This window comes from Lynx rufus, unplaced genomic scaffold, assembly GCF_022079265.1.
Source record: "Lynx rufus isolate CCGP_SWC_20201006 ecotype Redwood Valley unplaced genomic scaffold, mLynRuf1.p SCAF_2, whole genome shotgun sequence".
Classification (NCBI taxonomy): domain Eukaryota; kingdom Metazoa; phylum Chordata; class Mammalia; order Carnivora; family Felidae; genus Lynx; species Lynx rufus.
This window is the reverse complement of record NW_025814834.1, coordinates 171,991,596-172,017,745: the sequence shown is the minus strand read 5'-3', so window position 1 is coordinate 172,017,745 and position 26,150 is coordinate 171,991,596. Positions and strand designations below refer to the sequence as shown.

At 40.2% G+C, this 26,150-nt stretch overlaps 1 protein-coding gene and 1 non-coding gene across 2 annotated transcripts in view; both read left to right on the top strand.

Annotated features, from left to right (window-relative positions):
* The first annotated feature begins 1,852 nt into the window (after positions 1-1,852).
* Positions 1,853-1,958, top strand: LOC124516778 (U6 spliceosomal RNA). Its single transcript, XR_006963176.1, has one exon. It is a non-coding gene; the product is annotated as a U6 spliceosomal RNA (small nuclear RNA).
* Positions 1,959-4,961: 3,003 nt separating this feature from the next.
* Positions 4,962-26,150, top strand: part of PATJ (PATJ crumbs cell polarity complex component) — a 368,066-nt gene continuing 346,877 nt past the window's right edge. Inside the window, exons 1-5 of the mRNA XM_047084721.1 lie at positions 4,962-5,040; positions 20,192-20,248; positions 20,338-20,504; positions 23,241-23,435; positions 24,980-25,119. Coding sequence (XP_046940677.1) covers positions 20,227-20,248; positions 20,338-20,504; positions 23,241-23,435; positions 24,980-25,119 — 524 coding nt within the window. The 5' untranslated portion in view covers positions 4,962-5,040; positions 20,192-20,226. The remainder of the gene's footprint in view (positions 5,041-20,191; positions 20,249-20,337; positions 20,505-23,240; positions 23,436-24,979; positions 25,120-26,150) is intronic.

The following is a 26,150-nucleotide window of genomic DNA, read 5'->3' as shown; positions in this document are numbered from 1 at the left end:
GGTTAGGACAGAAACACTAAGAGATAAAAGATTGTTACCCCCCCAAAATTTTTCTTTTTCATTTGACTGTGATGGACAATTTTTTCTCCCGGTGATAAATTCATAGTATCAAGGCTCTGGTAGTGGTTTTTTTTTGTTTGTTTGTTTTGTTTTGTTTTGTAGTTTTATTTATTTTTAGTAATCTCTACACCCAACATGGGGCTCAAAATCATGACCCCCAGATCAAGAGCAGCATGCCCCTCCCACTGAGTCAGCCAGGCGCCTCTAGGAGATATTTATTATGGTCAGCTGCATATTTGGAATTCTACCATATCCATGCTTCTGTCTCTCAAGTATTTCCGATTGTGTCCTCTCTTTGTGCACCAATCTAGCTGCCTACTATCCAATTAACTTTGACTCATCACTTCGTAAGGCCTACTCTGTGCCAAGTATATTTCATCTTGAATGTCAAATGTAGGCTCTAAAACTGACTCTATCAGAGTCTGCTTCTCAAAAACCAGACCAGAATAAGTTGGCTTTTCTCTGTTTCACCACCCATATCCCTTCTATCAGGTTCAAAATTTAGAATCCTCTTTACATTTTATTTTTCTCCTTATTTTTCAGTAACTCCTTTAATCAGTAAGTGACTGATATTTTTAAATGTTCATTTTTTTCAATCCTATATTCTTAACCCTATTTTGGGTTATTTATCCTTTCCCATTTACCTTGCTATCATGATCTCTTCCTTTCTCTCTCTCTTTTTCAATATTTTATTTATTTTTGAGAGAGAGGGAGAGTGCACAAGTCGGGGAGGGACAGAGAGAGAGAGACAGGGAGACACGTATCTGAAGCAGGCTCCACACTCTGAGCTGTCAGCACAGAGCCTCACAGTGGGCTCAAACCCACAAGCTTCAAGATCATGACTGGAGCTGAAGTCGGATGCTTAATCAACTGAGCAACCCAGGGGCCCCCTCTCCTTTTTTTTTTGTTTAATGTTTATTTTATTTTTGAGAGAGAGCATGACTGAGGGAAGGGTGGGGAAAGAGGGGGACAGAGGACCTGAGGGGGGCTCCTTGCTGACAGCAGCGAGTCTGAAGTGGGCTCCAACTCAAGAATAGTGGTTGAGATCAGACCTGAGGCGAAGTCTGATACTCAACAGACTGAGCCACCCAGGCACCCCCTTCCTCTTTCTGATCCTAGGCCGTCTCTCCAAGTTTGTCCATTCATTTTTTATACTGCTTCTGATTAATCTTTCATCAAAAAAAGAATAACCTATATCATATTCAAAATCTTATTCAAAATGCTATGTAAGTTCCTTGGCATTGTTGACGTCAAAAATAAAATGGCCAGTTATTTTGCTAGAAAATGTTTTTGTTTTGTTTTGTTTTCCAGAAATAGCAGAGGAATTGCAATTTGAGACCTGCAAGCTATGGCAAACCATAGTCAAATCAAGAGAACAAAAGAGATGAATGGTACTCTACAGAAAAATGAGAAAGTTGGGAGGGGTTGCTTTGAACAAAGGTCCATTGGAGAAAAATGGAGTTCAGGGTGGTGATGGTTTCTCATTAGTTGACTTGTGGCAGTTACTCATTGGCTGGGCTGTTGCTGGGCAAGGAGAAAATCTTCCTCTTGCTGAGGTAGTAAAGTAGGCTTCTTTGGAGGGTCTGGAATTGACCTTAAGTTGATAGGGCATGAGCGCTTCTCCTTCAGGTCTCTCAGCTCTATTTTAAATATTTCCTTTATTCAGTTACACAGTATTTAGCCAAAGGAGTTGAAAACTTATGTGCACCCAAAACCCTGCACATAGATGTTTATGGCAGCTTTATTCATACTTGCCAAAATATGGAAGCAGTAAAGATGTCCTTTAGTGGGTGTGCACTCTTCAGCAGCACAAATTCTAAAATCAGAACAATAAAGAGAAAATTAGCATGGCCCTTGCGCAAAGATGCCCTTTAGTAGGTGAATATATAAACTGTGGTACATCCAGACAATGGAATATTTATTGCTTTAAAAAGAAAGAGCTGTATGGGGCGCCTGGGTGGCGCAGTCGGTTAAGCGTCCGACTTCAGCCAGGTCACGATCTCGCGGTCCGTGAGTTCGAGCCCCGCGTCGGGCTCTGTGCTGACTGCTCAGAGCCTGGAGCCTGTTTCCGATCCTGTGTCTCCCTCTCTCTCTGCCCCTCCCCCGTTCATGCTCTGTCTCTCTCTGTCCCAAAAATAAATAAACGTTGAAAAAAAAAAAAAATTAAAAAAAGAAAGAGCTGTAAAGCCATAGAAAACATGGAAGAATCTCAAATGCTTATTTCTAAGTAAAAGAAGCCAGTGTAAAAAGGCTATATACTATTTGATTCCAACTATCGGACATTTTGGAAAAGGTGAAACTACAGAGAGAATAAAAAGATCAGAGGCAGTCAGGAGTTGGAGGTAGCGTGAGGAATGAATAGGCAGAGTACAAGAGGAATTTTAAGGCAGTGAAAATACTCTGCATGATACTATAACTCACGATGCATTTATTTAATACATTTATATATAAGTTTATATGCTTATATTTATATAAATACTTATATTAATACTATACATGTCACAATGCATTTATTTAAACCCATAGAGGATACAACATCAAGAGTGAACCTTAATGTAAACAATGGACTTTGGGTGATTTTGATGGGTCAATGGAGGTTCATTAATTGTAGCAGGTATACCATTCTGGTGGGGGATGTTGATACAGGAAAAGGCTATGCATGTGTGGGAGAGACATTTGGGAAATCTGTCTTCCTTTCAATTTTGCTGTGACCCTAAAAGTTCTTTTAAAAAAAGTCTTTAAAAGAATAGACACCAGTCATTAAATGTTAAAATAGATAAATTCTATTCAAAATTTTTTCAGTGGTTCTTTAATTTCTTAGAGATGAAGAATAAAGGATAAAATTCCCTAATGAGAATTAGAAGGGTTAAGTCACTTGCTAAAGTCACATATTTTCAGAAATGGTGGAGTCAGATTTCAAGCTCAGATCTTCTGATTGCACAGAGGTGTTCTTAAAAATTTTGTCTGTCTTTGTTATTCTATGAATAAGACACTGGAGGGTTCTAGGAGGTTAAAACAAACACAAACCAACTCAGTGCCAGAAAATGTTCACCATAGAGTAAGCTCCTTAAAAATCGCTGAATAAATTTTCATTGAATAAAATGCAAAAAAAAAAAAATTTTTTTTTTTTAATTCCAGGAAAGAGTCAAAGGAAAGCTCACATTAAATTAACATAAAAATGTGGAGAAAATTAGATTAAATGTGGTTAGAGGGATGTTTGCTGGAGTAGTCATGGAGGCAGCTTCTGTTTAGAGCAGAGACTTGAGTCTAGCCCTGGGGGAATGGTGGGGCTTGCAGGACATTCCACCCTTGGGAAAGAGTAGGAATAAGCAACAGAAAAGCCCTGGTGTGGTGATTCTAAGGCCATAACCAGACTTGTTTGGCCAGAGTAGGATCTTGGAGATGTTAAGTGGGAGAATAGGTTGAAGAGTCAGCAAGAGGGGGGAGAATTTAGAAGATCTTGCATATTAAGAAGCTTGAACTTTGTTTCATGATCAATTCAAAGACATGTTATTTTGGGGGAAAGGGGAAATACATTCAAAACCACCATCACATGTTAGAGTAAGAAGAGACGCAATGCTTGCAAAGTGATGCTTCAAGATTAATTGGTCCCCATCTGTATGCTGCACCAGTGCCTTGGGAAACATTACCTTCTCCATTTTACCTTAATCCCAAACACCTGTAAAAAATCTGTTTAGGTCCTAACAGATGATTTCAACAAGCATCATCTCTTTATCTTCCAGAAGTTCTAGGTTCATTCTATTTGGTAATCTAAGTTACTGTATAAATTTATTTCCCTTAATAGTTCCTAAGAGGCAGGGCCATGCTGCAATTGTGTATCTCTTTTTAGGAGGCCTAGGAAGCAATATATCCTTGAAAACAAGCAAACTAACAACACTATAAATTATATTACAACAAATGTTCTTATGTTGCAGGTGTTTTGTATATATACCTCATCTTCCTTGAGGACAGGTATCTCTCTCTCTCTCTCTTTTTTTTTTTAACATTTTGTAAGCACTGTGCCTAACAAACACCGCATTTATTCAATGAATACAGACCTGAAGACTGATTTTTATGGTTAATGCATGGACCTTATTATACAAAGTAAAAGGCCTATCATAAAAATTGTTAGTTACATTAAAGAGAGTGGAATAAAGACAGGGAATTGTAGGTTTTACACAGATCTTTCTCAAAGTGAAGTTACGGTAACAAGAATTAAGAACGTTAAGATGTCTAGTGAAGTCAACACTGGACCTAGAGTCAGACGGTCCCATGTGGTCCCAAACTTTGGGCAAATCACGTAACCTATCAGGAGCGCAGTTCTTCCATCAATTTCTTCACGAAGGAAAATGAGATCTGTATAAGCTAGTGCCCGGCATATTGCAGGAATACTCCATATTCCTTTATTTCCCAACTAAATTTCCCCAGGTATACTTCTTAGAATTTAATGTTGGGTCAGACGATAAAGAAAACACAAGGAAGATATGACGAAACAGAAAGGAGAGGGACCATGGAGGACTCAGCCGGTCTGACCAAGTTCTTTCATCATATCCTTCCATTTGCTCGACCTTGGGTCACGCTCTCCTCTTAGCCCTTCAACAACACCTGTCCGGCCGGATCTCCCCACCCCATTAGCGCCGACCGCCCCCACCACTTGGCATTTCACCTGCCCATGCGGCCCCCAGGCCCCCCTTTTCCAGCATTTGTAACCCTCCCTCGCGCAGACGAACTCCACCTGCAGAAAACAGGGAAGCCCACCGCCCCCGCCCCCGCGCTCCCCTCCCGGGACTCGGCCTCCCAGTGCCCAGGCTCCCCCGCCCGCGCCACCCCGGCGCCCCGCCCCGGGCGGGGAGGGTCGGTGCGAGGGAAGGGCCTGCCAGGTGAGGCGCGGTCACCCAGGGCCTCTCACTTCCGCCCAGGTGAGGGAGGGCTGACGCCGAGCCGGCCCGCTCGCTCCCGCCCGCGCCGCTGCGGGACCAGGTAAAGCAGGGGTCCGGGCTGTGCGGGCGCGTGCGGTGCGGGGTGGTGGTCCCAGCGTCCAGAGGCCGGCGCGGGGCCGCTCGTCTTGCCGTGTGGAGCCCGCCTACCCTGCAGCCGGCGCGCCCTCCGCCCGCCCTCCGGGAGGAGGTGCGCCCTGGAGACCCAGGGCGCCGCTGAGCGCCGCGCCAGGCCCGCGGAGGGTGCGGGGCGCTGTCCTGCCGCGCTGGGCCCTGGTGACCCCAACGTGGGCGTCTCCGCGGCTGGGTGCACAGCTCTCTGGGGGCACCCGGCCGCCGGCCGCGGTGCCGCCCGGCCTCAGCAGGCCCTGCCGGCCCTCAAATCTCGGCCCACTTCTGTTCCGGGATTGGCAGGGATCACAGTTTGCACCCAGATCGGTGCCTGCGCTTGGCCCCACAGCTGGGCGGAGTCTTCCTCCACTGGTGACGGCGAGAGGAGTGAACAGGTGGTGGCCTGCCACGGGGGTCCGGAGAAGAAGGGGGTTCCCAGATCTCGTCTGAGTGGACGAATTGGCCCTGGCCTCCTCTGGGTGCCCGATGGTCACGTAGCCGCGTTCCCAGGACGGCGGTCAGGCTCGGGCTCTGCTAACCTCCCTTTTCAGATGGGGGAGGATCAGATGGAAAGTACCGTGGCCTCCAGCCTTTGGGGGAATTTCTGGATTCCTGCTTTTAAGTCAAGCTCAGGAAAACATTTTCAAATCCTACCCCTTCCCCCACCCCAGGCGCCCCAGCCCGGCTAGCACACCTAGCAGGAGTGCCAAAATTAATCTCCCCCAGGAGCGTTCGCTTGGCACTTTGTCGTATCTCCAGATGGTTCTTCTCACTTTGGATTCAAATTAGTTGTTTACTGGTTTGTCTCTGCGATTGAAAGAGTTCGACTTTCAGGGCCCTATGTCTCTAGCTAGCTTCTCAGCTGTATTTAGACTCTGGCCGTTGATAGCTATGCAACAAGCATGTGTTTCTTAAATTAATGAAGAAGCCTTCTGGAGACCTAGAAGAAGAAATCTCCGTTATGCCGAGAATGGTAACACCACATTCTAGGCTGTCTAAGCTCCTATTGGCTGCCAACTCATTTGTACACATTGTTTAAATTTTTGTTTTTTATTTTTTAATGTTACTTGTTTTTGGGAGAGAATCTGAAGCAGGCGCCCAGCTGTCAACACAGACCCAGACCCAAGGCTCGAACTCACAAACGGCAAGATGGTGACCTGAACCAACTGAGCCACCCAGGCGCCCCTGTACACATCTTTTTTAGAAAAAAGCTAGTGGTTGTAAAAACTCAAATTGCTTCATTTTGCAGTATTGGAACCGGGGGATTGTGACTTTTAACTAAAATGAACTTGATGTTTCCCGGCCCCTGTGGCCTATATAAAGATTATTAAAAATTTAAAATAATTACAAAGTTAATAAATACCAGAGCTGGAAGGTACTTTCTGAGATAGAATTTGCAAACTATTCTGAAGAGATTTGCTCTTGCTGATTGAGATCCTGTTAACGGTCACATAAGATGACCTTAGCATTAGAATAATAGTTGTGTTTAAAAATTGAAAAGAAATTGTACTAAGCTCTTATCTGTGTTTAATACCCTAAATACGTTTATTATTTTCTAAGTGAACTCTACTCCCAAGATGGGGCCAAAACTCACCACCTGGAGAGATCAAGAATTTCATGCTCTATCTGATGAGCCAAACAGGCAACCCTAAAGGCCTAAGTTTAAGTCATGTATGAATATTAAACTATAAACATCCTATATGCATCATAGAAAATTGAAGAGGATTTTTATAAAAGGAAGTAAAAGCATACACAAACCCACCTACCACTGGAAGTAACCACTAATAAAATTATGGTATATTGTCTTTCAGTTAGTATTCTTAAAAAGGGAAACCTGTGTATTTTCCCATAGTGACTTCACTTTTGGAAACTTGTGATTCTGAGATGGGTTCAGCATTCAGTAATCCTTGTAACTGCATTTTTACTTAAAAGCTTTTGGGGCGCATGGGTGGCTCAGTCGGTTAAGCATCCAACTTTGGCTCAGGTCATGATCTCATAGTGGCTTCCAGCCCCATGTTGCACTCTGTGCTGACAGCTCAGAGCCTGGAGCCTACTTTGGATTCTGTGTCTCCCTCTCTCTGCCCCTCCCCTGCTCACACTCTCTGTCTCTCTCTCAAAAAAGAAAACAAACAAACATTCAAAACAAAACACCTTTGTTACTGGAGGTGCCTGGGTTGCTCAGTCTGTTAAGGGACGACTCTTCATTTCAGCTCAGATCTTACTTCCCCCTCTCTTTGCCCCTCCCCTCCTCACATGCTTTCTTGCTCTCAAAAATAAACATTAAAAAAACCTAAAAAACATTTAATACTAGTCCTTAAACTAAACAACCAAGTATTCTGAGTTTACTTGCTTTGTTAAAGTGTAACAAAAATACATTAGGTTGGTGAAATCAAAATTGGGTTTAATTTGTAAAGATTTTGTTCATCTTGGTAGTGTATTTTTGAGAGAATCATTCCGCCTTTATATTGTTTGACCATTGCTATGTTTTTCTCATACTCTGATGTTTTTGTGTAGATTTGGATGCCTTTTTTAAGCCCTCATTTTAGGTTCTGGTGCAAATAGAAATTTAGAGCCTGTCAATACACTTTAGTCACTGGGATGGATCTATGGTGAACATGAAGGGCTCACTTCTGTTTTGCTGTGCACAACGGTGTAGACTGGATTTTGGAGACATGGTATTGAGTCCATTTACCATATAACTTGGCAAGTCACATAACCCTGGTCCTCTGTTTTCTCATCTGTAAATGATCTACCTCACTGAGCTCGGGGGAGGTTGAAATTAAATCCTTTTAAGAATGTGTCTTGTAAACCGTGAGCCATTATTTCCCCCCTTTGTGCTCCTCCACTGTGATGTTTAATTCTGATAAAATTAGGGAGTTGTGCTATTTTTATTGGGAAGAACTGAAGGTTGTGAGTTACTTTGATAAAAGGCATAGAGACCATATTAGCTGTTAAATAAACATCTTTGCTAAAAACACTGTACAGGGATCTTTCTGAAAAGCCATAGTTTAAAACTGCTGTTCAACATGGTTAGCTACTTGTACATGTGACTATTGGGCACTTCAAATAGGGCCATTTGGGATGGTGATGTAAATGTAAAAATGCACGTCAAATTTTGAAGGTTTGGTGTAAAAAAAAGAACTTGTTATATTTATATATTGAAATGTTTGTATATTTTGGGTGAAGCAAAATATATTATTAAAATTAATTTTCCCTGGGGCGCCTGGGTGGCTCAGTCAGTTGAGTGCCAGACTTTGGCTCAGGTCATGATCTCATGGTTCATGAGTTCGAGCCCCACATGGGGCACACTGCTGTCAGTGCAGAGCCAGCTTCAGATTCTCTGTCCCCCCTCTCTGCCCCTGCCTCACTCGTGCTCTCTCAAAAATAAACATTAAAAAAAAATTAAAATTAACTTACCCTGTTGCTTTTAACATTTTTCATGCAGCTACTAGAAAAATTTAAATATTAAAAAAGAAAGATTACTTATGTGGCTCACATTGTTTTTCTATTGAACAGCACTGGGTTAGGATTCAGTATGAGTATGTTTATCCTTAAGAGGGTTTAGTTGACTGAAGCACTTACATTCCTACCTATAAACAGGTTTTTTTTAATTCCCAAGTTATAGGCCTTCCCACTCCCCCTCCTTGTATATATTGCATTAGTGATCATTTTTATAGTTTAGTCTTCTGAGAAATAACCATTAATGAGTACATAGCAAAATCTCAGCTACAATAGTTTTTCTGAAGCCCTTAAAATATCTTAAATAATTTTGGTTGAAAAGAGATGTTAATAACAATAGTAGCTCTTATTCATTGAATGTACACCGTGTGCCAGGCTGAATGTTTTACAATACCTTATTTAGTCCTTCCAACTGTACATATGTAGTAGTTTTCATTAACTATTTTACAAATGAGGAATCTGAAGTATAGGGAAATTTAAACAACTGGCATAAGAACCCAGAGCTGGTCCCAGCAGTAGAAACCAGGTCTCCATGATTTCAAAGTTCATAGGCTATAGAATCTTATTTTATGAATTGGTTATTGAATCAATACTGGAAAGGAGTATATTATTGAGGTAGGTATTTAGCTTCATCCTGTTTTTGTGTTTGTCACCAGTAGGAAACCATCCAAATACCCATCCACAGGAGATTGGGTGAAGAAATCATGGATTCCTAGAGTGGAATACTATATAGTAGTTATAGTAAATGAAAAGAAGCTATGTGTATCATCATGACTAATTTTATTTTATTTTTAGAAGGCAAAGCTTGTGGTCAGAAAGGAGACATTTTTATTTATATCTTTAAATTTTATTTATTTTTATTTTAGAGAGTGAGGACGAGTGAGGGAGAGGGGCAGAGAGAGAGAGAGAGAAATAGAATCTCAAGCAGGCTCCCCGTTCAGTGCGGAACCTGATGTGGAATCAAGCCCCATGACCCTGGGATCATGACCTGAGCTGAAATCAAGAGTGGGCTGCTCAGCTGACTTGAGCCACCCAGGTGCTCCATGACTAAATCTTAACATTGTAAAGTTAAGGTAAAACAAATTGCTGCAGGATAAATGTACAGTACGTTCACCATTTATATAGTTTAAAAACCATCGAACAATAATGTTGTAAACAAACATGTTTACATGTAGTGTGTGTTTAAGAATTTCAGATTTGGGGTGCCTATGGTCCAGGTCATGATCTCATGGTGAGTTCGAGACCCGCGTCAGGCTCTGTGCTGACAGGTCAGAGCCTGGAGCCTACTTTGGATTCTGTGTCTCCCACTGTCTCTGCCCCTCCCCCACTGTGCTCTGTCTCTTATCTCTCTCTCTCTCAAAAATAAGCATAAAAGAAAAATCTTTAAAGAATTTTATTTATTTATTTTTTTTTTTAAATTTTTTTTTCAACGTTTATTTATTTTTGGGACAGAGAGAGACAGAGCATGAACGGGCGAGGGGCAGAGAGAGAGGGAGACACAGAATCGGAAACAGGCTCCAGGCTCTGAGCCATCAGCCCAGAGCCCGACGCGGGGCTCGAACTCACGGACCGCGAGATCGTGACCTGGCTGAAGTCGGACGCTTAACCGACTGCGCCACCCAGGCGCCCCAAATCTTTAAAGAATTTTAGACTTGAGGGGTGCCTGAGTGGCTCAGTCGGTTATGCGTCCGACTTCAACTCAGGTCATGATCTCATGGTTCACGGGTTTGAGCCCTGCATCGGGCTCTGTACTGACAGTTCAGAGCCTGGAGCCTGCTTCAGATTCTGTGCTTCCCTGTCTCTCTGGTCCTCCCCGACTCATGCTGTTTCTCTCTCCCTCTCTCTCTCTCTCTCTCTCAAAAATAAATAAACATTAAAAAAAATTTTTTTTTAAAAAGGAAGAATTTCAGGTTTAAGGGGCTCCTGGGTGACTCAGTCAGTTAAGCTTTCTACTTCAGCCCAGGTCATAATCTCACAGTTGTTGAGTTCAAACCTCCGCATTGGTCTCTGCTGACAGCTCAGAGCCTGGAGCCTGCTTAGGATTCTGTGTCTCCCTCTCTCTCTGCCCCTCCCCTGCTGTCACTCTGTCTGTCTCTCTCAAAAATAAACATTAAAAAAAAAAAAAGAATTTCAGATTTTAATTCTGTTTATGTTATGTTGATGACATGCATTTGTGAAGCTGCCTTCGGGTTAAAAGAAATTAGTGGGAGCATTTGGATGGCTCAGTCAGTTAAGCCACCAACTCTTGGTTTCTGCTCAGGTCATGATGTTTCACAGTTTGTGAGACTGAGGCCCACGTTGGGCTCTGCACTGACAGCAGGGAGCCTGCTTGGGATTCTCTCTCTCCCTCTCTCTCTCTCCCTCTCTCTCTCTCTCTCTCTGCCTCTTCCCCGCATGTGCAAGCTTTCTCTCAAAATAAATAAACTTTAAAAACAAAACAAAAATTAGTAAAATTTCCATGAGATGAGCCTTCTCTTATGTTGGCCTTACTCGAAAAACAAAACCAGAGCCCCGTACTTTTGGTGTTTTGCACATCTTGCCTGGCTGGTAGGTAGCTTTCGGGTGCGGAACGTTTTTCATTTAGCTTTGGCCACTAACTGATGGGCATGACTTTGACAATAGGGGCAGGGTGAGGCTTCTGCCTTGAGTAGGGTAGTCGGTGCCCTAGGAGTTACTTTCTGGAGATTTTAATGAAGCTCCCAGGCAGAGCATGGTAGGAGAGGAAGGTGAGTTGAGGGGTACGTTGACAGACATTTTCTCTCTGTTGTGAAATATCTGACTCCTGTTTTTAAAATCATGAACAGTTGACCTTCCCTCCTCCCAAGGTGAAATTTCCCCTTTGTTGTTTTGAAATTGTAGGAAGGTTTCTGCATCTGCAATATGGGGTGATAGTACTACGTTGTTAATTAAGATAAATGAGATGTTTTACACAATGAAAGACCTTGGATTTGGTGCATAGTAAACACCAAAAGTTGAGTTACCTGATTTAGTGACTGATAAAATGGATTGGGAAAAAGGTTAGGAGAAAAAGGGAGGGTGAACATTGGTGGGAAGGGTGTCCAAAGCCTAGTTTTGTCTATTTCACAATTTGTTGCGACTGTTTTGAGTATCCCAAGCATGTCAAAAATGCCATGACCATATTTCTGGACAGAAAGGCATACAGCCTACAGTGTGGGGAGAATTGAACTGATTATTTGAGGTGGAAACTAATCATTTATGAATGCCTGGGTCTTTTCAGTGAGGGACTGGCTATCCATAGCTATGAGGGACATGGCTATCTCTGAGGGACAGAGATCCATAAGGGTGAACATTGCCCTGATTTGGTTTTTCTTGTTTTTGTCAATTATTAGAGAAAAGTGCCACCATCAGAAATACAAAAGCATACTATAAAACAGTTTAGCTTCACTCTCACATGGTAGCCAATCACAGAGAGTATTGATATGCATTGATTAACTTTGAATAGTTCAATAAGAAAACTAGTATATCGCCAACTGAATTATTCTGGAGAACTGACTCAATTTTCAGTTCTGATTCTGAGTTTAACATGGTATTTATCTTCAACTTCTATATATTCTGAATAGCATTAAATGGACTTAATTAAAAAAATTTTAATGTTTATTTTTGAGAAACAGAGCATGAGGGGGGAGGGGCAGAGAGGGGGAGACACAGAATCTAAAGCACAGAGCTAGACGCAGGGCTCAAACCCATGAACCCCGAGATCATGACCTGAGCTGAAGTCAGACGCTTAGCCAACTGAGCCACCCAGGTGCCCCTAAGTGGACTTAATTAAGGATTGGCTAAGGCTTAAGCATATGACCCCCAAATATCAAGATCTTTCTGGAATTTGTATATGTTTTCAGAATTCCAAGAATATAGTGTTTTGACAGCAGCCAAAAATACATTATCATTTACATTTAAAGGGTTTACAAAAGGCCTTGTCATTTGATAGGGGCACAAGACTATGACAACTGTCTTGAATCTGCATTAGCATGGTAGCAGATGTGTTTACTTTGGCTAGGAGAGTTTGTTTTCCATTCAACTGATACCTTACAAATACTGAGCTTTGAGAACAAAAGGCATGATAATTGGATAACCACCTGGGCTTTGTACTCCTAAGGAAGCAATAGAAACTTAGTTGGTCTTGACCTTCTAATTTTGAGCAACTTCTGAAATCATGACTTCGTTTTTACAGTTAATAGCTTTTAGGTTGTTCAAACTCCCTGGTTGGCTCTGGGGAATTCCCATTGAGGCCTTTCATTGTGATCTCCCAATTCACATCTGCAGTTAGATGCTGAATACCTGTACTTACTTTGCCAAGCTGACTGCCAGTGATCTTTTTTCCCTCCAAATTTGTCCCGGTGTGTTCTATTCCATGTGCTATTGGGAATCTGAAAAGTGTGTTTACCAGGGTCCTTAGTTTGGTTAAATTCTTGAACTGAGGAGATTAATAAATCAATTCAATAAGTTTCCTCCACCTGGAAATTTAAGTCAAATTACATTTCTATCTCTGCATCAGCTTTTTTTTTTTTTTCACATACTCCATTAATTGTTAATAGCTAAAGGCATGGGTATAAAAAAAAAGCCACAATATTATAATAATTTCCTTCAGTCAAATCCTACAGTGAACCAGACATGAAAAATTCATGGCTCCAACTCACTTGATCAATGATGGAGTGGAAGCTGAGCATAATAACTACTTCTCTGGAGGCTGTACGACTGTGAGGACAGTGGCACACTGTGGCATTTTAATGTCTAGGCTATGACTGATTTTAGGTGGTCTATCTCTGACAAGCTAGACTCCACTTTACCATGTTTAAACAAACTTGAGATTCCTTGCTGTAAGCCTTATTTCTTAGCCTAGTCGAATAGATCAAAGTTGTTTGGTTGAAGATTTCTTAGGACCATGAAATGAGAGGCCATTTAGCCTACATGCTGATTACTGGATGTTCAGCTCTAGAGTTATGGCATTTCTTCCTTCTGTCGTCATATGCTCTTAAGGCTTTAGTGGCCTTCCCTAGATATTCCCTAACACGATGGAATTGTAGTAATTTTCTGGTAACCCTTCCAGTAATTAAATATGAGTCAGAGGGTTGGATGACCACCCATTGTCTACCCTTAACGTTTCCTGAAGCATACTCTACCACCATGGTTTCCAAAATGCACAGGATGATTCAATTGGGAAGATGGGAAGATGACAAGAAAACCTTACTTTTTTAGTGCTTTTATCTTACTGTCATGGTATTTTTTATTTTATTTATGTTTTAAAACATATGACATGTAAATAATAGTGATATGTGTTTATAATTATAAAAAATAAGGTGAATAGTCAACATATTTTCACTGATGGGAATGTTTGAATACCACTAATCTATCCTATTACCAGAATTACCTTTTTAAATAGAAATCTGGACTCAATACTTCCCTACTTAAAAGCCTTTAATTACTTCCTGTTGCTTACAGGATAAAGACCAGTCTACTTAACATTATTTACAAGGACCCTCTCAAAGTCTAAGTCTGTGCTTCTTAAACCGTCAGTGGTAAGAGATCAGGGTTCCCCTGCACCCCCAGTCTTTCAAGGACTGATATTTTTGTAACATAATTTGTTGAAAAATGAATTGTTAGAACAAGGAGATTTTTTAAAAAGTCAAGTTTTTATTACTACATTGAATAAACATGACTGTGCCACACTGCATGGTTTTTAAGTACCAATTTTGGTACTTATCTCTTTGTGAGCCAAACATCAATTTGCAGTCCACATCTGCAGTAAAAACAAAACAAGCTAACTATTTTTTTGTCCTATTTTCAGAGACTTTATATACAATACGTCATTTAAAGCTGGTTAATATTCTTACGGAGAATCATGCATTTTTATGCCTGTGTACTGTGGTTCTCCAATTGTGGTCTCTAGGCTATAGGAGCCTCAGGGTAACATGGGAACTTTGTTTGAAATGAGAATTCTCTGGCTCACTTCAGACCTGCACAATCAGAAACTCTGGAGGGTAGCCCCCCCCCCCCCCCCCCCGCCCCCCCAGCTTGTGTTTCAACAAGCCATCCAGGTGATTCTGATGCCTGCTAAAATTTGAGAACCACTGACCAAGGGCATCCCTATATTTCATTCAAACTGTAATACTTAAAATTTTTTTAATTCTGTAACTGGGAGTTTGTACCTTTTTAATCTGTTTACCCATCCCTCCACCCACCTCCCCTCTGGCAACCATCAGTTTGTTCTCTGTATTTAAGAGGTTGTTGTTGTTGTTACTCATTTTTTTAGATTCCATTTATCTTTCTTTGACTTATTTCACTTAGCATAATAAGCTTTGGGTCCATCCCAATGGAAGGGTTGCATTCTTTTTTATGGCTGAGTAATATCCAGTGTGTGTGTGTGTGTGTGTGTATGCATGTGTATGCACGCTACATCTTTTCTATCCATTCACAACTGCAACACTTTTGCCAGTGAAATGAAACACTGTCAATGATGCTGGGTAATCTGAAACTATCTTGGGCAAATGGTCACTCTCCTCTTACACCCTATTCTCTTTCTTTTAAGAGAAGTTTCTACTGTGTTCTCATTCCACACATCCCCACTCAGGCTTAGTCACTCTCCCTTTGTGATTTCGCTTAGTACATGGCACACACCTCTACTATTTATAGGCCTTATGATATTTCCTGTTGTGTTGTCATGATCTTTGTATCTGTGTGCTCTCTCACTAGGCCATGTTCGCCTTATCTTTTTGTCTTTTTCAGTTATAAAATTAAGACATACTTTTAAAATAAAGTTCAAACAGCACTAAAATCTATAAAAGTCTAAGTTTTTAATCTCTGCATCCTTATTTTTACTTTTTAGAAGTAATCACTATAGGGGCGCCTGGGTGGCGCAGTCGGTTAAGCGTCTGACTTCAGCCAGGTCACGATCTCGCGGTCCGGGAGTACGAGCCCCGCGTCGGGCTCTGGGCTGATGGCTCAGAGCCTGGAGCCTGTTTCCGATTCTGTGTCTCCCTCTCTCTCTGCCCCTCCCCCGTTCATGCTCTGTCTCTCTCTGTCCCAAAAATAAATAAACGTTGAAAAAAAAAAAATTAAAAAAAAAAAAAGAAGTAATCACTATAAAATTGACTACCTTTCTAAAACTAGAAACCTACGCATGAGTACATATTTTTTTTTATAAATTGTTTATGAGAGAGAGCTTGTTCTCAAAAATAAGCAAACATTAAAAAATAAAAATCCATGAACAGCTTTAAGTGTCTCTTGCTTCCTTTGGAGTGCAAAGGTCAGGTTGTACTATGTTCTGTATCCTGATGCAGAGTGGTTGAGAGAAGGCTGTACTTAAAAAGACTGGGTTCAAGTCCTAGGTCTACCCTTAACTTCTCATATGTGCTTGGACATGTTCCATTTTGCTTCCATTTTTTTTTTTTAAGTTTGTTTTGAGAGAGAGCGTGTGGGGGAGGGGTGGAGAGAATCTCAAATAGGTTCCACGCCCAGCATGGAGCTGGATGTGGGGCTCAATCTTATCACTGTGAGATCACAACCTGAATCGAAATCAAGAGTCCATGCTTAATGGACTGAGCTACCCAGATGCCCCAACGTATTTTTTTCCCTCACAAAAAGAAAATGCACCTATCCTGAAAGTTGCTGTTTTCCCTATTCAGTTGTGTTAGATAATATCCCTGTTAACATAGGGGGTTGAATTGTCAAAGCATGCTCATGTGAATGAGAGATCAAACTTCAAACCAGCACCAAAGCTTACTCATGATTCAGTGATTACAGGTAGGAGTTAGGCACAGACATTCCTTCCTGGAGGAGTACCAGCCAATAGGCATTCCAAAGAATGTCACTTTTCTTCTTAGGACGTATTATCAACACACTTATGAAACCTAGTTATGTGTAGACATTAAGTAACGTATAAATGTATTTCTGACACACCTCAGCCACAATTTTTAATTTGTTTACAGGAATAAAGTACAACCTTAGGACACGTTGTTTTGTTTTAGATTACTGGACAAGTTCTCAACAATATATATGAAACTTTTTTTTTTAATGTGTATTTATTTGAGAGAGAGATTGAGAGAGAGAGAGCGAGCATGAGCAAGGGAGGGGCAGAGAGAGAGGGAGACACAAAATCTGAATCAGGCTCCAGGCTCTGAGCTGTCAGCACAGAGCCCGATGCAGGGCTCAAACCCGTGAACTGTGAGATCATGACCTGAGTTGAAGTCGTATGCTTAACCGACTGAGCCACCTAGGCGCCCCTGGAAACATTTTTCTATAAGGAAACCTTTTGTTTTTGGGGAATCCTGAGTTTTATACTCTATGAGTTAGACAAATGTAAAATATCTGTGTGATTATCTCCTATTTTCTAGTCAGCCATGCCTCATAATTCCACATATTCTCAGATTATTTACAAAAAGCAATTAGGACAGATCAGGTATTTCCTGACATTGAAAAACATGGGCTATTACCTATTAAAAATCTTTAGAGGGTTTGCGAGGGGGTTTGGTTATCAAGCTGGCTATCCCTCCCTGAAGGAGGGAGCCACAGGCTTACTGTTAACCCTTTCCCTCCCATTGTCATTTCAATACATTCAGACTTACTTTATTATTGTAATGACTGACTACTTTTTTTTTAGAAGTAGTACTTTAAAAAAAAATTTTTTTTACATTTATTTATTTTTGACAGAGACAGAGTACAAGCAGGGGGAGGGGCAGAGAGAGAATGAGACACAGAATCTGAGGTTCCAGGCTCTGAGCTGTCAGCACAGAGCCTGATGTGGGGCTCAAACTCACAGACTGTGAGATCATGACCTGAGCCAAAGTTGGACGCTTAATCAACTGAGCCACCCAGGCACCCCATGACTGACTACTTTTGATAGTTTAATTTTTCCAGGAGTTTTGTTCTTAAAAACAATGAAGTAAATATTCTTGTACACACATCTGTGTGCCCGTCTGCAAGTATTTCTTTTTTTTTTTTTTTTTTTTTAAATTTTTTTTCAACGTTTTTTTTTTTATTTTATTTTTGGGACAGAGAGAGACAGAGCATGAACGGGGGAGGGGCAGAGAGAGAGGGAAACACAGAATTGGAAACAGGCTCCAGGCTCTGAGCCATCAGCCCAGAGCCCGACGCGGGGCTCGAACTCACGGACCGCGAGATCGTGACCTGGCTGAAGTCGGACGCTTATCCGACTGCGCCACCCAGGCGCCCCTGCAAGTATTTCTTTAAGAGAGACCCTCAGAAGTAAATATTCTGGGTAAAAGAGAATGCAAATTTAATATATTGATAGCTATTGCTAAGTTGCTCTCCTAAAAGGTTGTGCAAATTTATATTCCCGCCTGTTTTTCCATGACATCTATGCTACATGCTGTTATTCATTTAAAAAAATTGCCAACTTGACAGTAAAGAATAGCATCTCATAGTTTTAGCTTGCATTCTTTATTTCAGAGTGGTTGATGTATTAATGACCACAAAGCTGCTCTTGTCAATCCTCTTGGGCCTTAGGCTGCTATAGAAAAGGACAGTGCCATTGTAACTGTCTTTTGTTACTCAGTTACCTGTCAATGGGTAGTTGTAAAGGTTGCACAATTGAGATGCTGAGCTCATTGGTAGCGTTTCTGTGATGCTCTTATTCAGCAATTCTTTCTCACTGAATCCAGTGAACGTTTGGATGGAATACATGGACCTTTTATCAGTGCAGATGGCATCCCTTACTGGCTTTTAATATGCTTTCTTCTTAGTGACCTTGAATTGGAAGATAAAGACCTCATTCAGCAACTGTATCCAGAGTTGATGTAGGAAAATTTGGACTATATAATACTCCTGTTTCTCTGATGATTTATTACCATCTAGTGTGCGATTAGGATAAGTGACCGCTCTGAAAGTGCCATTTTGGTCAGAGCAGAGGGTTTGCTAGCATTTTGAGTTGTTACATTTGAGTTGAGTTCCATTTTAGGCATTTAATTTATTTGAATAAATCACTGGAATTAAAAAAACAGAAAATGCCAATATATTGGGTGGTTACCTTTTGGAGACTCAGATGCACTCGGATCCGGGATCATTTGTGCAGTTGGGGACTTTTTTCCTTCCCCCTAATCTCTCTAAAATCATCTTCATCTCTTAATTTAGATGTTCTTTTCCAGCCCAGGCTCCTTTTTACAAAATCAACTTTATTGAAGTATAATTTAGGGGCAACTGGGTGGCTCAGTTGGTTAAATGTCTGACTTCGTCTCAAGTCATGATCTCACCATCTGCTGTCCGTGAGTTCAAGCCCCACGTCAGGCTCTGTGCTGACAGCTTAGAGCCTGGAGTCTGCTTGGGATTCTGTGTCTTCCTCTCTCTCTGCTCCTCCCCTACTCAAGCCCCGTGTGTGTGTGTGTGTGTGTGTGTGTGTGTGTGTGTGTGTGTGTCTGTCTCTGTCTCTCTCAAAAATAAACATTAAAAAAAATTAAAGTTAATTTACATACAATAAAATGTACTGATTTAAAGAATATAAGCCAATGAATTTTGACAAATGTATGCATCTGTGTGAATAGTACCCCATTCAAAACTTAGAACATTTCCATTTCCCCCAAAAGCTCCCTCAAATCCCTTCCCAGTCAGCTCCTTTCTACCCTGCCCAGGTAAACTAATTTATAGCTATAGATTGAACTTCATGTGAATGGGATCATACAGTCTGTAACCTTTTTTGTCTTGTTTCTTTCACTCAACATTTGAGGGATTTTTAAGAACAATCCATGTTGTGTATATTCATAATTTTTTCCTTTTTATTTCCGAATATTCTGTTTATGTTCTATAACATGTACATTCATCTGTTATTAGACATTTGGGGTTTTGTAGTTCAGAGCTTTTATAAATAAAAATGCTATGAACCTTCATATACAGCTCTTCTGTGAATTCATATTTTCATTTTTCTTGGATAAGTGTTTAAGAGTGGAAGTGCTGAGTCATACAGCAAGTGTATTTTTAACTTTGTAAGAAACTACCAAACAACTTTTCAAAGCGTATGTGCATTTTATGTTCTTACTAGTGACGTATGAGAGTTCTGGTTGCTTCACATCTTTGTCAACTGTCAACAAATTGTCTGTTTTTCTTTCTAGTTTTAGCCATCTTAGCACCTCATTGTAGTTTTTTTTTTTTTAAGTATTTTTTAATATTTATTTTTTTATTTTGAGAGGAGGAGAGAATCCCAAGCAGGTTGTGTCTGTCAGTGTGGAGCCCATGAACTGTGAGATCATGATCTGAACTGAAATCAAGGGTTGGACACTTAACCAGCTAAGCCACCTCGGTGCCTCAAATTGTAGCTTTTTTTTTTTTTTGAATGTTTCTTTATTTTTGAGGGAGGGGAGGGGCAAAGAGAGAGAGACAGACAGACAGAGGATCTGAAGCGGCCTCTGTGCTGGTAACAGAGAGCGAGGCCCGGGGCTCCAACCCACAAAGTGTGAGATCCTGACCTGAGCCAAAGTCGGACACGTAACTGCCAGAGCCACCCGGGCACCCCCCAAATTGTAGTTTTAATTTGAATTTCCTGAGTGAAGTCTTTTGATGAAGAACGTTCTTGATGTTTTCTTTAATTTTTTTTACAGTACTATAGAAAAGTATATGCTAATTGAAATTCATCTTTTGTATTTTAAAATTTTCTTTAGGTTTCTTTAGAAGAGATTGAAGACAGTAATTCAAAATGCCTGAAAATCCTGCTCCAGGTATGCTAGCTACACAGTTCTATCAGTGAATTAACGATTCAAACGATGATGGGGTTAACTTGTACTCTGGTTATCCTTCTTCAAACAAGATAAACTGCAGGTCCTACAAGTTCTTGATCGGCTGAAAATGAAACTGCAGGAGAAGGGGGACACATCGCAGAATGAGAAACTCTCTCTGTTTTATGAAACACTGAAGAGCCCTCTCTTCAATCAGATCCTTACACTTCAGCAGTCCATCAAGCAACTGAGAGGGCAAGTAAGTTACTCATCAGGGCTTTACGTGTTGGTATGTTCAAGCCAGCAAAGAAAGAGAGAGAGAGAGAAACTTGTCTCTCGGTGCACTTAATTCAACAGGGAGACTGTACTGGGACCTGCGACCTACAGGTAGCATTGCACGGATAGTTTCAAATGTTTGCGACGGGTGCCTGTCTGGCTCAGTCTGTAAAGCATGCACCTCGGTCTCAGGGTCCTACGTTCAAGCCGCACGTTGGGTGTAGAGCTTACTTAAAAAATATATACATTGATGATAAATTTTGTGTTTAGAATATAAGTTGTACTTATTTAAATATGAAAAGGTCAGATACCTTCAGACTTCCCAACATTTTCTTCAGAATATAGTGTTGAGCTTAAATATATTTTCTTCATGAAGCCATTTTTTTCTAGCGAGAAGTGATCATACCCTTGTACCATATTATTTACACCTCCCAATTATCAAATATTTATCAAATAAATGTTAAATGTCATGGATTTTCCGATTAGAAAGGTCTCAGAAGCAGTATAACTGGTGTTTTACCTGTGTTTTCTCCACTACATACAGTATTGTACCCGGAGTCTTAGGGTTTCCACACACATGAGTGTTGAATTATAGATCACATGGGAGCACTTCTTAGAGTGATATCAATTGATAGTTTTAACTGTCCTCTTGGTTGCTGTTTTTTGGGGTCATGGAGGGCAAATTGATTTTAAATCATCTGTTTTAGAAGGTGAGCTTGAAGAGTAGCTCTCCTATGGATTACATTTGGGCAGAATTTTAATTTTTTTTAAATTTATTTTAGAGAGAGAGAGAGAGTACAAATGAGGAAGGGGCAGAGAGAGAGGTAGATACAGAATCTGAAGCAGGCTCCAGCCTCTGAGCTGTCAGCACAGAGCCCGATGCAGGGCTCAAACCCACCAACGGTGAGATCATGACCTGGGCTGAGGTCGGAGGCTTAATCCGACTGAGCCACCCAGGTGCCCCTGGGCAGAATTTTAAATGTAATTGGAGATAATGTAGCAGAACATTGTTAAGTGAAAATTAACAAAATCTGGGAAAAATGGTTTTTGCTAATAAACCAAAATGGCTGCCCATAAATATTTAGCAAGTGATTTTTCTTATAACAAATTAAGGATTAAAGTCTGTACATATGTCTTTTTGTGAATTTCTTTCTCTGGATCAGATTTATACCATAATTTTAGAACTCCCCATGTTGATGCTTTGGTACTATAGTCCCTGCCCAGGGGATGAGTCCTATAGAGCAAGTGAATGCTATTAATAGCAATAGAAATTGGGAAAGGTTACTACAAATCTGTTGCTCTTATTGGACGAAGAGTGGAATTGACCAACCACTCCATCATAATAACTATCTTTTGTATTTATATAGTTTGCAGTTGTTATATGCATAATCGTTGTATCCATTCAACTGTAAAATCTGAATTTTTTTGAGTGTTTTCATAGAGTTTTGGTGGATATTGACTTTTTTTTTTCCCTATGTGGTCCTATTGACATTCGTTCTTGATGTTACCCTTATTCTGATGTGTTGGCACTCCTGTGTATGTATATACATATATATATACATATATATTTATGTGTATATATATATATATATATACACACACACATATATATATTTTTAAGTTTATTTATTTTGAGAGCACGAGAGCATGTACACAATGGGGAGGGCCAGAGGGAGTGAGAGAGAGAATCCCAAGCAGGCCCCAAGCTGTCTGTCAGTGCAGAGCCTGACATGGGGCTCTACCTCACAAATTGTGAGATCATGACCTGAGCCTAAATTAAGAGTCAGACACTGACTGAGCCACCCAGGCACCCTTCAACCAGTGAGATTTTATTTTATTTCTCAATTTTTTTAAATGTTTATTTTTGAGAGAGAGAGACACACACAGAGCGTGAGTGGGGGAGGGGCAGAGAGAGAGGGAGACACAGCATCTGAAGCAGTCTCCATCCAGGCTCTGAGCTGTCGAGCTGTCAGCACAGAGCCCAATGCAGGGCTTGAACCCACGAACCGTGAGATTATGACCTGAACTGAAGTCAGACACTTAACCGACTGAGCCACCCAGGCACCTCTCAGCCAATGATATTTTAAAAATTAACTTCTATTATTCACCGTAACTATAGGTTTCTTTCCCCTTCCCCCACTTTTTTTTCTATACTATGTAAGTATAAACAGTACTCGTTTGCTGCTAATCTTGGTCAAGTTCCTTAACCTGTGAATCAGTTTTCATGTTCATAAAATGGAATAATATCTTTTAGGGCTATTGTAAGGATTAAATGAGATAATATGTAAGAGTTTGGTGTAGTACTTTGCTCATAGCAATCATTCATTAAATACTGTTACTGTTATTTTTGTTTCAATTACCTGTGGATCTTTTGTGGCCTTCTACATGGAAACGCAAAAGGGATCAGGGTCTTACATGTTTATCTGACTGGTTGTACCTGTGTATAAGAAGTGTAATGAGCTGTTGTACATGCTGTTAACTTAGGGTGATGGTAGAAGGCAGGAAGCAACATATTTTAAACTATTAAATATTCTGTGCAATACTAAATAAAAAAATTTTTAACCTTACAAACACACAGATTCATGTATCTGTATCATTTCTTTCTTGTGTAAATATTTAATATGCAATTTATACATGTAATGGGGAAAATAGAATATTTAATAAGTAATTTCTTTTGTGTAGGTTTCTGTTAATGATTCTCTTGTTTTCTCTCCGACAGCTCAGCCACATACTCTCAGATTGTTCAGCCAACTTTGATTTTTCTAGGAAAGGTTTATTAGTGTTTACAGATGGTGCCATTACTAACGGGAATGCCCAAAGACCCTCTAATAACCTGACTGCCTCTGCGTTGTTTCCTTGGACTCCTAATCTGGGAAATGAAGACTTTAATTCAGTCATTCAACAGATGGCTCAGGTAAAGTTATATCTTGTCACGGGACTATTTTGCTATATTTTTCCTCTTATAGGTTAAAAAAGAAAACAATACTCTTTAAAAAAAAAAAAAAAAACTCTTTGCCTTAAAATTAGTTTCTGTGTGTGTGGTTTGCTTGCATTTTTATATTGTTAGGAGAGATTGATACTATTTTTAACCTGTGTATTAGACATTTATTGACTAAAAATTACGTAAGGAAAATATCTGAGTGTGGCAAGGAGTTTTTAGACAATTCAATTTGACATATCTCTGCACTTGAAAGGGATTCTTAGGATTTTGGTCATAGGAGGAAAATTGATGTCTACCAGAAGTGATGAAGCTCCTTTGAAGCTATTTTTAATTTTTTATCAAGACAGAATTAATGAGAGTTAGACCTAATATAATTTGGAAAATCTAGGGAAACATTTGAAGGAGTCATCCAGTTTTACCCCTTGTACTATTAAAAATTAAATAGTTGAAATTTTGGATGTGTTAATGTTTGTTTACCTCACCTTCTAATAAGTATCTTTAAAAAAAAAAAAGAAACATGAGTTTTAGAGTTAAATAGAATCGGTTTAAGGTGTGATAATTAAATATTCTATACCTAATTCCTTTTTTGACTTTATAGCTCTATCCTATTAATTTGACTAATAATTAAAAAAAATTTCTTTTTTAATGTTTATTCTTAGGGGGAGAGAGAGAGAGAGCGAGCAAGCGAGCGAGCACATGAGCAGGGGAGGGGCAGAGAGAGGAAGACACAGAATCCTAAGCAGGCTCCAGGCTCTGAGATGTCAGCACAGCTGACGTGGGGCTCAAACTCAGGACCCATGAGATCATGACCTGAGCCGAAGTCAGATGCTTAACTGACTGAGCCACCCAGGCGCCCCTAATGTAACGCTTTTGTTATGTGATTACATTTATGAAGTTCTCATGTCATAAATGTAGTTATTAACTAAAGCAATAAAATATGTGTTTGTTACAGGTTGAACCCATTTGAATGGTGGCCTTTCCATAATATTTTGAGTTAACCTAATAAAGTGGAATATTAATTCATCACAATAAAATTAAAAATTAGACCCTAAAAAACTGCAGCTGGTTCTAACTTCGGCTGAACACTAGCACATTCTCGATATCTATTTTGCTTTCCTCATTGAAAAATGTATTTTTCATGGAAAGAATTTAGAGAAATTCAGTGTAAAAAGTAATCTAGAATTTACTGTGGAAAAAGATGTTTTTCTCGGGAATTTTCATCCAGCTTGGGCTTCATCTCATAACGTGAATGAAGTGTGAAAATACCTCTCCGATTCCCTGAGGTTGCAGAATACTGCACATTCCCTCTCGTGTTCTACTGAAAATAACCAAGTGAGAGCATTTCCAGAAATAATTTATTGCTGAAATTCTGAGATTTTTTGGATAGAGATGACTTAAGAGAAGCTGTTTTTTGTGTTATTCACAAAAATAGCAATTTTAGTTCTTTGGAAAGGGTATGGTGGTTAAATATACTTTATTGACTTTTCCTTTTTTTTTTTTTAATCCCCCTTCATTAGGGTCGCCAAATTGAATATATCGAGATAGAACGACCTTCAACTGGAGGCCTGGGATTCAGTGTGGTGGCCCTTAGAAGTCAAAATCTGGGAGAAGTTGATATCTTTGTGAAGGAGGTGCAGCCGGGGAGTATAGCAGACAGGTGAGGAGGGCGTTCCCTCTGTGTTTTGCTAATTTTTTTCTGATAATTCTGAAAATGTTATTATAAAGCAAATAAGAAACTAGTAATGAAAACAGTTAACGGTAGCAGCTAACACTTGCTCTCTTCCTATGCATTCGTCAGGCCTTTTGCAGATATTCTCCCATGTACTTGTGGCAGCGATCCAGCTGGTAGTATCATTGCCCTGTTTTATAGATGAGAAAGCTGGGTTTCAGAGAGGTTCAGCACTTTACCTGCAGTCACAGAGCTGTTGGCGCTGGAACCACGAGCTGTGATAGGATTCCAAGACAGCCGGACTCCAAAACTAGTGCTCTATTCCACCACATTCTCCCACAGTTGAACATGGCATTTTAGCTATGTCTGATCAGTAAGATGGAAATACTGAAATTTGCATCTTAAGATTATAACAGCTGTTTTGGTGGTCATGTCACACTGTTGATTATTTCTCTTATCAATTAAAAGCTTCCTCAAATCTATGTGATTCCCCCTATTGCACTTGTACTATTTTATTATTAAGATAAAAAATTTTTTATTGTTTATTTACTTTTTGAGAGAGAGAGAGTGAGAGAGAGAAAAACAGAGAAACAGAGTGTGAGCAGGGGAGAGGCAGAGAGAGAATGAGACAGATTCCAGAGCAGGCTCCAGGCTCTGAGCTGTCAGCACAGAGCCTGACGTGGGGCTCGAACTACAAACTGTGAGTTCATGACCCGAGCTGAAGTCAGATGCTTGACTGACTGAGCCACCCAGGTTCCCCTTATTATTATTATTATTGTTATTATTGTTTGTTTTGTTTTATTTATTATTACTTTTTAAAAATTTACATCAAAGTTAGCATATAGTGCAACAATGATTTCAGGAGTAGATTCCTTGATGCCCCTTACCCATTAAGCCCATCTCCCCTCCCTCAACCCCTCCAGTAACCCTCTGTTCTCCATATTTAAGAGTCTCTTATGTTTTGTCCCCGTCCCTGTTTTTATATTATTTTTGCTTCCCTTCCCTTATGTTCATCTGTT